Source organism: Lipophrys pholis (genome assembly GCF_963383615.2).
Source record: "Lipophrys pholis genome assembly, chromosome: 10".
In the NCBI taxonomy this organism is placed as follows: Eukaryota; Metazoa; Chordata; class Actinopteri; order Blenniiformes; family Blenniidae; genus Lipophrys; species Lipophrys pholis.
Window position 1 is genome coordinate 12,967,363 of NC_137640.1, and position 12,758 is coordinate 12,980,120.

A 12,758-nucleotide genomic window follows, 5' to 3' on the forward strand; every position below is an offset into this window, starting at 1 on the left:
TAAATAAATAAATTTTAAAAAATAAAATAAAAAATTGATAGCGATTTTATTTAAACCATTAGTTGTGTGTCCAAACCTCAGTCAAGTCGACCCCGCCAATGTGGAATGTGCAATGTTTAAATATTTCAGGTTATTTTGCAAAAGCTGAAGATGTCCTTGAAATTAAATGAAGCACTTTTGATTTATTTCATCTAGTGAGAGTCTGTGCTAGAAATCACTATATGTTCAGTTCAATTAATTATGATGATAAGAGAACATCCCAAAAGAGGGCTTCACTCCTTTTGGCTGCTTTCTGATCAGTTTAAATGATAAAGGCATAGTTGGCAGAAGCAACATGACTGGAGCACAGCTGAGGGACATCTTGATTACATTTCAGAAGTAAACATTTTCTAAGAATAACTTTATTCAATAGTAATGGATCTCATCCCCCAAAATGCCTGATTACACCATCTTGGAAGCCAGAAGTTTGATATTGTTTATAAAAGTAGTTCTTTTTTTTCATATTTGAATAAGGCTAACATGAGAGTCATTGCACAGTTGCAGGGCACTTAACAAGAAACACATTTTAGATGCAATTAAGCCTCATGCCTGCTTAGAATGACTGTGATTATTTCATTTCCATTGTGACATTGCCCTCTATAAAGCGAACCACAGCACACAAAGGCTTCCTCTAATATAAGAGACATAAACCGAGCTGTACTTAAGACTGTCAGCATCACATCTCTCCGCCTGCTGTAAAAAAAGAATTAACAAACAAAAGTATTACAGTGAGGTCAGAAAGGAGAGCAGGTTTCTTTCAGGTTTTGGCTTTTATGAGCTCTCGTGTAGTATATTTGCACTGCAGTCTTATAAAGGCTTCCCAGGCCAAAAGAGGCTTTGGTAACCGAGGTATGCACCTCTACAATACACGGGGGTCTGTTTACAGCCCAGAAGGCCCCTCTATAAACTCCCTGCCTGCACCATAGCAGCAGAGCACATCCCCAACCTGACTAGACTTCAGACTTCCTCTGTCGTCATTGCAAAATAATATTTCAATCTCTAACTTTGTTGACCTGAGTATATGAACCATAAACCACAGTCGAGGAAAAATGTGTCAGCTTTAGTTTTGTGGCCACTTGAACTGCGCCAACATGATGGTTCTGGTGTTTTTGTTTCTTTTTTGCTCTCAAGATCTTGATGTAATATTTTCTTTCTCCTTGTTTTTGTTTGTTTTCCAGCAAAGTCACATGAACTCTTTTTTGTGGAGAGTAAACCGTACGCCACCTAATCCACCGTCTTACCTATTCGGTACCATCCATGTGCCCTACACCCGAGTCTGGGATTTCATCCCTAACAGCTCCAAACAGGCTTTCCACAGCAGCAACAATGTTTTCTTTGAGTTGGACCTGACTGATCCACTGACCATTTCCAAACTTACCAGCTGCCAGTTACTGCCTCACGGAGAGAACCTGCAGACCCTGCTACCTCGAGACCTGTATCGCCGCCTCAAACGCCACCTGGACTACGTCAAACACATGATGCCTTACTGGATGACTGCTGACCAGAGAGGCAGAGGCCTTTATGCAGACTACCTATTTAATGCTATTGCAGGCAACTGGGAGAGAAAGAGGCCTGTTTGGGTGATGCTGATGGTCAACTCACTGACCGAGTGGGACGTGCGGTCCAGAGGGACGCCGGTGCTGGACCTGTTCTTGGCTCAGGAGGCTGAGCGGATGGGAAAGACGACAGGGGCAGTGGAGCGTGTGGAGGAGCAGTGTCACCCACTAAATGGCCTCAACTTCTCTCAGGTAAGAGCAAGAAATGACTGTTTCTTTTTTCTTTTCTTTTTTTCTTTTTTGCCTTGGATACTCTGCATGTACACAACTGGAATGTAAAAATGTAAAAAATGTAGGTAGTGTGAGCAGATCCTAAAGTTGTACATTTTCATCAAAGGTAGAAAGTACAAGAGCATTTCACTTTATAATCTGCATTAAAGGTCCAAGCACATATTTTGGATGTTACACCTTCTCTGTAGGGAAGAGAAAATGTTGGAGAAGACAATTTGAGACAAAGAAGTGATTAAAACTTGTCTGTTGGAGACAGCTTTACGGTTATGGATGTCTCTCTACCTCACTAAACAAACATGCTCAACAGCTGAATCTGCTGAAAGAGTGTCAGGCTGAGCCATGCACACGAAAAACAGATATAAGAAGGTGAGAAGAGCAGAGTGCTCTCTCTTTCATTAATGTAGACTGCCTGTCTGGCTCTCTGTGGGATGGCTCATACTGTAAGTGGAGATTGAAAGATGGGTGAGATAACCTAATTACTTGATGAGCAAAACATGAGGAGTAAACCCATCTTCGCTTCCTTATATGAAGATGAAAAAAAAGGGATCATGCGTCTATTTAAAGTATTGGTCAGGTGGAGCGAAGTTGTTATGGAGCCTGGAGACCATTTTTGACTTCTGTAGGAGGTCACGGAAAAATCAGTGCTCAGCCTGTATTGACGGGGAAAGGATGCTCTGTGATATTTAATGTCCCAACAACCTTTGATCCATATTAAGAACGAAAAACATCTCTGTACGTGTATTTATTAACTTCTTCTAATAAAATACATGTGCTTTCCAAGCACAGCACGCCACACACGGAGGAGCTTTGCACAAAAGCGTGCAAAGCTCCTAACAGACATATTGGCAGTGTGGTGCAACAGAATCTGTGAGGGCCTAAACCTCCATGTGACAGGACAGAGGTCTTCAGAGCTAATTTGAGATGCAGTGGGTTTCCAGCCTCTCCTCTTTCATCAACACCTCCTAAGTACGCTGTCAAAGTCGCACTGCATGGTCTGCAAATGCCTCAGAGCTTTACTGCCCCTAGAAATAATCCCTGCAAGGCACAGTGCGTTTCTTAGTCATAAAGAGCACAAGTACTAAAGCCTTTGGTGGGGCTTTGCAGTTGTGTGCTATTGACAAATGTTTTTTTTTATTATCTTAAGGGATTCATCTGTGGTGTCTGTTGGCTTAGTCTAACTGCATCTAATGCTGATCAGCATTTAGCGTGGTAAGCATGGGGCCTTATAACAACACAGTTTTAAATTACATCCATACATGGTTGAGAAGCAGCACAAGTCCAGTTTTAGAAAGCAGTGGTTATACTTCTGGAAAGCTTTGAATTTATTTCACTCTTCAGAATCAATTCAATCAAACTCAACTGAATTTACAGTGGGCAGTAATTGTTTTATTTGAAATTTTTTACAAGACACGTGTATAGAGAGGACTTTTATTGCTATGAAAAAACAGACTAAGTTTTATCATGAATAACGTAAATTGCACCTAGTTCATGCACAAGCACCATAGTACTTTTGATCTTCCAACGTCACTATTTTCTGATATGTCTGAGAACGATTCCAAGCTGAACTGAAGCTGACATGGAAACCATTATTCTCAATTATAATAATTTGTGATTTAAACTGAACATTGTGGTTGATTGGATCCCTCTATGCTTGGCTGTAACAAAGATGAGGTCAGACGGATGGATAGACTTAGTCAAAGAGAAAATGTGTGGGCGGTAATCAGAAGAAAGAGAAACGAAAAAGCAGAAAGTGAAAAGTCAAAGACAGAGGCTGACACAGGGGAATAGAAAGAGTGTAAAGACAGTTGTGGGTTGAGACTGCCGGGAGACTGATGTGCTGTGTCTCACCCCTAACGCTAATATTAAACATGAGCGACGGCAGATTCGAATAGGAAAGGTTCCAAAACTTGGTGGCTCACGTATTTGTTCCCAATAAAAATGTCACAGAGCAGTTTTTTAAAAGTATGCACACTAGTGATTTATCATCTGTCACAATGTAGATTTCCTGTCGCAGCCTGTCCCAGTGGTGCCGCGAGGACACAGGTGGTCTTGAGGCAATGGTTTGTCCAACTCTGTTGCTGGGGAACCGATGACCTGACAGCAAATAGTTTTTAGATGAAAAGTGATACAGCAAACACATCATTTTCTCTGGAATAAAAGGAGCAAGATGCACAACGAGTGTTTTAAAGTAGTAATTGCATGTTTGTAGTCATGGTGTTGGTGGCAGCGTGGGAAGCATGGAGCGATATGAAGTATGCCAAAACCCTCTTCAGATAGTTGCAGTACAACAAGTGGAAGTTCACCCTTTGATTTCTCTCTATGGATTCTTCAAAAGTCAAAGAGGTGTGGATCAGCAAGCAGCCGTGTAGAGGCCGTGGAAACAAAGGCAAGTCATGGTGCATGGTTCTTCTCCAGTATTTTAAGGGTCAATCTAGGCGGGTCGGCAAGGACCAAATGCTTCAAGTATAGATTGGAAAACAAAGGAAAAAACAGAGTCATGTCAGCGCATGCAAGCTGCACAACAATCTTGTGGAATGGATTGGAAAAAAACCTGAATAACCTAAATGATCTAGCAAATGCGTCATTCTGTTGAAAAAAGCGGCTCTCCAGGAGAAGCAACACCAGCAATTTAAGTTAGAATCAACTTGTGTTTGAAGCGAGACATAGAAAAAGCACTTCTCAAGTGCAAAGGTTCTTTATTTTCGGGAATCTTGAGGTTGGCTCCCGCCTGTGAGACTCTCTCATTCCCACCAAATAAACACTCATATTTATTTTCCCGGGGTCACATTACAGCTGAGGCCACTGGCCCATGTCGAGGAGAAATTACATCTTATCGGTGGCGCCTTTCTCCTGGGCAGGGGTCATGGGTCATGCTGTTAGGTGGTGGTGGAGCCACAAGTAGCAGAGCGGTAAGGAGACTGGCAGTCTGCCGGGGTCAGTCTGGGCACTGCTGAGCAGGCAGACAGCACCCAGTCTGATAGAGCTCCTGGCTCAACCTTTGACCAGGCTGAGTTTCCATTAGCTTGAGCTACTTTGTGCTGTGGCGTGCGCAAACAAAGGATGGCTGACTTTCAGTAGAACCCCCCCCTTCCCACCTCATTTTGACACTTCAGGACTGGACAGGAGAGAGAGTAAAAACTTTAAGGGGATGAGACAGTGGTGGACAACAGTGTCCTCTCAGCTACGGGGGGCATCCTCTTCTCTGTTAGTCGGTGCCCTGTTTACTGCGTCGGTGACAGCCTGATGTGTCTATTTCAATCAGCGTGTCTCCTGTGCCATTGCTTTGCTCAAGCAGATATTGGCCTTTGGCTTTCTGTTGCGCTGACACTGCAGCCTCATACATACTGTGGTCACTGTCAGGCACTTTCAGGCCTGGCTATGTGGCCACAACATCACAACAATGTACATCTTAATGGTAATTTAATGTGCAATGTGATGACATGAGTTTTTCCAATATATGCATGAAAACATATAATGGAAAATACATGGTGCAAGAGCAGCAACCACTGCATGTATAAACAGTGGTCATAAAGTAAAACTTGTGTCTGTCTGGGCCAGAGATATTACCCATAACTGTGTTTGTACCCACGTAGTCTGGGTTTTCCATAAGTCATAATTATTTTATATGATATTTAATTAAATTTATGTTTGGTATTCCAGTTAAAAAAAATTTACTTACATAGCCACAAGGCAAGAATCAGTTTTTTGAAATTCAATATTGAAAAAGCTAAAAAATGAATTACAGCATGTCTACATGGGAAAAATAAAGATCCAGAGATTTCTGGTAGTACGTGGTCATGTTTTGCAATTATAGTAAGCTATGTCTCGATAGGCTGGGAAAGGATTGCAAAGAATAACAGCAGAAATGAAATCTAAATAAGATTTTCCTGCATCATATCGAATCATGAAGACTACTTAGCTTTGTGTTTCTTGGACCTTGTTCACCTAAACAGGACATCTTTAAAATGAGGAATTAAGTAACATCCAACTTTAGCCATATCCAAATATTTACATTCAGTGATGGGTGTGTAGGCTTTAGTTTGAAGGGATACACTGGCCACAGAATGTGACTGATGGAAAAAGCAATTCATTGTCTACACTCTGTTCTTGTTTCTTCTGACCTCCTTACTTTTTTTTTTTTTTTTGTATATCTGTTCTCTTCTCTTTACTCCCTATCTTTCTCTCTGACATGTCCCTCGGCTCCAGCTGTCCCAAATGCTAACCTATTGCTCATCTAGACACGCAAACAGCGAGTGGAAAAAAGGTGGGAGCAGAGTAGAAGGGGAGGAGGAGATTACCTTTAAAGTGTGCTGGCGATGTGTATTCCTCTCTTCAAGCGTGACATCTGAGGGTGTTTCACATCTAAGCTATAATTACCTGTGCAAATATGTGGAAAACTGCAAGGCAACACATATCAGACCGATCATCTGGTTCCGTCGGCAGGCAGATGGCAGTCCCACTGTTGCACTAATGACTTAATAGGCCCCTTAATGACCAAATAGCCCACTGCCATCCAGAAGCACTTAGACAATTATGTGCTGGCCAGAACTCGGCAGGCGGACTGCGAGATGAAGGGAGTTACAGTGGATGAATGTGGATGTTGGAAAACTGGGGGGGCACTTGACAACAGGATAAATCACAATACTTGTACTTGATTCATATTTTGAGAGAAAGCTTGAGCGAAAAATTGTTTCTTTATTTGAGTTCAATGGCCACCAGCAGAAGATATTTAATAGGAGAAAAACCACAATGCAGCTCCAAGAAATGTCTTGCTCAACGTAAGTGCTACAATTTTAGTGTTTTCTTAACTGGAAAAACTTAAGTCAACTTCACTCTCTGCACTAATTCATTTTCTGAAGCTGACCTGAGAAGGGGAACGGGGAATACAAACTAAAAGGCTTGTGTATCCCGGGATTTTCCTCTTTGTCTGAAACTTCAACTTCAACACACATTGGTAATGAACAACAAGCTTCAATCTATCCAAAAATGCGATGTCTCTGCACCTCTATGAACTCACTGCAGTGTCTGCATCCAGCGGCTCCAGCAGAGGTCATGTCCCTTTTCGCTGCGAGTACCTGAGGGATCCGAGCTAATGACTCCACCACATTGTCATAGAGCTGAGTGCTGCTGAGGCAGTGAGTGAAGAGTGACAGGTCAGAGTGCTCTTCCATAGTTTTTGCATTCAGTGTGCCAAATTCTTCCCTCTTTTCTTCGCCCACATTCTCCCTTCAGTCTAGAAAATTATCATTGCTTTCTGTTCAAATTGTAACAACCTCACATACGAGGATCCATTTTTTGTTTGGGTTCTTCTTCTTTTCTAACTGGAACCAAAAGCTGACTGACACATGCCTGCAAGTATACACACGCGCACGCACGCACGCACACACACATATTCATAGTCAGTTTCTGTATAATTATTTTGTCAACCCGACAGTGGAAATTGCAGTAAATCAAAAAGGAAGAGACACACACACACACACACACACACACACACACACACACACACACACACACACACACACACACACACACACACACACACACACACACACACACACACACAAAATAATATTTCTTTATTGCATATTTGTTAATCACAAGAAGGGAAACTGCCGTATTAGAGTGGAGGTTGTTTTCTGTGGAAAGGGCAGGTAGTTTCCAGGATGGCTGAGGTTAATCTCAGGTTGTCTGAGCCAGGGGCTGATTGATCACAGGCAGGAATGTGACTGACTGATTTCCTCAGAGACCCACTTGGCCCCTCAGGAATGCTGTTGTCTTTTGGGACGTTGTTTTTTTATAACCTTTGTTTAACCGGGTTAACCCTGCTCGAATCAGGGATCAGAGAGACTATGCTTAAAAAGTTTATGCTTTTGTTTGACACGGTTAACTTATAATTACATTCTCTTCTCATATCAAATTTTCAACGTTTCATGAACAATTTTCACTTTTTAGTGAAGATTATTAGATAGCAAAGGCACAAACTAAACTCAGTAAACAGTAACATAAAATTACTGTCTATATATAGTGTAGCTGTAAGAATGTAGCTTAATCTGGTTTTCGTTGGAAAACTAAACATGCTGGTTATTTTTAACAATTGTTATCAACAGTGTTTATTGTACTTCGGTCTACATGTCGCAGTGGTCTCCAGGGAACAGTCTGCTAGAATGACAAACAAATACTTAGTGTGAAAATGGCATCGTTGGTGAAAAGACATGTGATCCAGACTCTTATTATACACTGCAGATTTTTGGCCAGGGGGTGGGGACGACTGACAGACATTTGTGGATGATATGATCTCTTCCCAGCGTGTGTCTCCTTGTGAGAATGTGCTATATTAAATCAGCCCTTCATTTGTGGAGACGAGTGTGTGTGTGTGTGTGTCGAGCAAAGCACGTCCATTAAGGTGCTGATTGCCATGAGTGTTTGAGTTGAGTTGTCATCTCCATGTTGATGCGAAAATGATGTATTACACAACTGTATGTGATATGACAGTGCTATGGTGTGTGTGTGTGTGTGTGTGTGTGTGTGTGTGTGTGTGTGTGTGTGTGTGTGTGTGTGTGTGTGTGTGTGTGTGTGTGTGTGTGTGTGTGTGTGTGTGTGTGTGCATGTGTGTGTGTGTGTGCGTGCGTGCGTGTGTTGATTACTCACCCTGTCAACCAGGCGGAAAGAGTTCCGTCTTAAGTTCCGTTAAAATAAACCTTAACTGATGAATAAAAACCAAAAGCAGAAACAGAATGTAAATGCTAACGTAAGAGTGCCGTTATTTAACCCATAAAGCCACTCTGATCACCTCTCTCTGCACACAATCATTTTATACAGCTTAACTGCCTACATGTGCTTTCTCTACTCTTACTCAGAACAAACCTACCGGACTGAGTTCCATATCAGTATCAGTCGTGGTGGGTGAACATAGAAAGAAGGTTTGGATACTTGGTGGTCTGAGATGAACTCTGCCTGCTGGTCAGCCACACATACCTCTCTCATTTCTCACTTTCAGGCCAGTGACCATAAAAATGTGCCAGTAGAAAATAACGTGCGCACGCACAAGTGTTGTGTGACCCAGGCTTGTTAAGGATTAGATAGCATTAGCCGAGCCCTCTCAATGAACCCAGTTTTAATGTGACCCAAGCTTCTTTGTTGCCCCCTCTGGCCTGTCCCCATTATACACAACCCAGTGGAGCACTTCAGCTGTGCTCATGCGCTGGTCCTGTACCTCTCACCTTTTTTTCACCTCTTTTTATGAAAAAAAACTTGTTCAAATTCATTTTCACTCTCACACCATTCACTTGTGTTGTTCTACAACCCAAATGATTCGCGTCATGTGCATTTACGTTGTCAGTGGAGAACTGTCACAACATTTTTGGCAAAACACATTCACACGTAATGCATATGCACCTTTTTAATGGTGTAACATTGGGACATTTCAGTCTCCCAAGAAGAGTCAGCATTTTTGATATTTAGCGATATCATTGTCATTTGGTTGGACTGAAATTTGGATCTTTGTTGCTGATTCTTTTGTTTTGTTTTGTTTTGTTTTATTTTATTGTGTTTTGTTTTATCTCAGTGCAGTAAAGGTGCCCCAGCAGTCTAATGCTATAGTAATTTAAGTAGATAATGGTCCAGGATGGCCTCAACCAGTCCCAACAGTAATTTTATTAAATAGGAAGGGTTTAAGCCTGTTCGGAAAATTAGAGTTCCACATGAGAGGAGCCTGATCGCTGAAAGCTCTGCCTCCCATTCGACTTTCAAAAAACCAAGGAACCTCCAGTAACCCAACATTCTGTGAGCAAAGCATTCTTCTGGGGTGGTATGGGACTAACAGTTCATTGATATATGATGGAGTCTGGTTGTTTAGTGCTTTATAAGTTAATACAAGGATTTTAAAATCTATTCTCAGAAAGGCAAACAAGAGAACCTAATATTGGAGTCATCACTTCCGCAAGATCCCCTTAGTACTCGCGATGCAGCAGTTTGAATCAAGTGAAGAATTTGTAAAGAGTTGTTTGGACAAACTGATATTGATGAATGACAATAGTGCAGTTCAGTGACATTATACAGGTTCTTTCTAAGTCCACCCAGTGTTAGAATCAGAATCACTTACAGTATGTGCGCATCATTTGGTTTTGGGCCAAATATGATCATTTCAGTTTTATCTGAATTCAGGAACAGAAGATCACAGCTCACCCAAGCTTTTATGTCTTTAAGACATGATTCTAGTTTGAGAAGCTGATTGGTATTAACTGGTTTCATAGATGAATTGATCCGTGTATCAGCTGATTAGCGATGGAAGTTAACGGAATGTTTCCTGATAATATTCCCTGCGTGGGCCCGAACACAGAACCCTGAGGAAGTCCATGATTAACTTTAATCTGAACTGACAAATCATCATTAACATAAACAAAGTGGAATCTGTCTCATAAATATGATTGAAACCAGTTTAGTGCCGTACCTTCAATCCCAATGGTATGTGCCAGTCTCGGAATAGGATGTTATGATCAATATCAAATGCAACACTGAGCTCTAAAAGGACATGAACAGAAACCAGTCTTTTGCCTGAGGCCATGTGAAGATTATGAGTAACTTTGACCAAGGCTCACTTTGCTGTGATGAGCTCTAAAGCCTGATTGAAATGACTCATATAGATTTTTCATATGTAAATAGTATCCTAATGGACTTGTAACAACCTTTGTCCAGGATTTCAGAAGTAAAAGGAACTTTGGACATGGACTCTTTTTAAAAACACCTGGAATAAGGGTGGGCTTCTTATGAAGAGGCTGAATAAAGCAAGAAGCTTTTAGGCCTGTGGTACATAGCCTGTTACTGAAGTTAAATTGATCTGATCTAGTGTGATGTGCTAAAAAGAGGAACAATGTCTTTGAACAGTCTAACTGGGATTGGATCTTACAGAATCATATATAAAAACGCTTGTTTAACTGTAAATCATGTTTTACTGACATTTCTACAGATGTGGTTGCTAGGTCTGTGACAGATTTGTGGAGTATGTCTTCTTTATTATTCCTAATAATCTTTTGACATTAAATAGAATTTTGACATTAAAATTGTTTGCAAACTCATTACTGCAGGATATGAGGTTTGACAGAATTTTGCAGTTTGAATTTCGAGCACAGATTAAAAAAAAAAAAAAAAGATTAACAAACTATCTCTCCATATAGTATTATAGTATCGTAATATTTAAGTTCAATTTAAATTGAGTTTAGGTGAAAACAAGGTGATCCGTATGCTGATTACTGACTATGCTTAATCATTGCTTAGAAATGTAGGAAACAACCTAAAAACCTAGAAATTACTACCCTTTTTTTGTGGCAGAGATTGAGTGTGATCAATATTAAAAATGCCAGTTGGAGTTATTGAAACAAGTCTCCACTCGTAAACTTTATTGCGGAGCACATAAATTCTGTCATTCATCGTATCTCCCCCAAAAAGATTGTTTACAATGACTTTCATTGCACACCTCTCCAATAAAGAGTGAAGCAGGAAAAGGAGGCTGGCCAAAGCAGTGGAGAAAAAGGAAGGCATAAAGCAGTTTCAGAAAGCCGTGGAGGCCGACAATCCTATCGACAGAGCAGCATGGAGGGAAACAGGGAGGCAGAGAAGCAGGCGACCGGCTCCATAATAATAATAATAATATGTACGACACCCATGGTGTGGTACCAGGGAAAACCGCTTTTGAGGATAGATTTCTTCAGAGATAAGTGAAAACACAAACACAGGACTTCACAGGTCAAACCAAGCTTAGTCACTAATTTGAAAAATGTTACACGATGTACAAACTTTAATCCTCCTAATTCAGACTTCTTCACAGTCACCCACCTCTACACTGCAGCCAAGTTTATTCCTAACACTAAACAGAAGGATCTGAACAGTGAATATGATTCTTGTCCTTTCCAAACATGTAGAGTTATGGTTGCGATGCTTACGTTTTTATTTGGCTGTTATTCAAATGCTGTGCCATGTCACTGTAGACTACTAAACCAACATGTTCAGCATCTTGGACCAGCAATAGATCCTGTGTTAGTGGAGCCCTCTCCAGAATCTTTAAGCTTAAGATCAATAAATTTATTTTACCCCAATGGACCTTCAATCCCTCAGAGGATTTCAGGCATGTGTACATTTATGGCCTCTGTTTCACCTTTCAGATTAGAGTTCCCAGAGCTTTCTGCGAGCCAGACTGACTGAGGGAATCACTTGCCCTTGCGCTTGCCCCCTGGATGACCCAATTTCTTTGGCGAAGGACCAGTAGCTCTCCCTCACGCCCCCTCCCTCTTGGTAGTGCAGTCGAATAGGACATTTTTGACTATTTTAACGACACAGGCCTGGATGTTTTATTTTTCCAAAACTGCTTTTAATAAGATAAGTGGTGAATGTGTGAATGGATGATATTCATTTCTAATTCTTCCTTTCAGCACAATATAACCGTACTGTAACTAGATAAAACTGATAAATACTTTCCTAAGCTTCTTGGCATGTGTGGAAATGTCCATCCAGGTGCAACATATATATTCTTTTTTATATCATTACGACTGCCGTGCCGTTAACCTGGACAACCCTTGCCATGAGAGAAGGGACCAAATTAAAAAAATATATATATATGGGGTTATACAAAGTACAAAAGAAAGGATGGGGAAAAAGTAAGCAGTGGGAATGAAAACCTGATAAGCTTCTTTACAACTTAGGCAATACCTGAGAGAGAGAAAATATTAAAATGAAATGATGCAACATTTATAATGGTACTCCAGAGAAAGAGAAGAAGCAACATCAATGAAAAAGACTTTCACCTTCATTGTTCAAGAGCATCTATGTGCCACAATGAAAGACAATATTAACAATAATAAGATGCTACTGTTAAGTATTTCTCTCTCTTCTTTTCTTTTAGTTTATAGTTTGCCCCCGCCCAAGTGTTTTCCCACATCA

General features: G+C 40.9%; 1 protein-coding gene across 1 annotated transcript in view; it reads left to right on the forward strand.

Moving 5' to 3' along the window:
* trabd2b (TraB domain containing 2B) overlaps positions 1-12,758 on the forward strand; it is a 67,861-nt gene that overhangs the window by 2,000 nt on the left and 53,103 nt on the right. Inside the window, exon 2 of the mRNA XM_080474141.1 lies at positions 1,218-1,787. Coding sequence (XP_080330267.1) covers positions 1,218-1,787 — 570 coding nt within the window. The remainder of the gene's footprint in view (positions 1-1,217; positions 1,788-12,758) is intronic.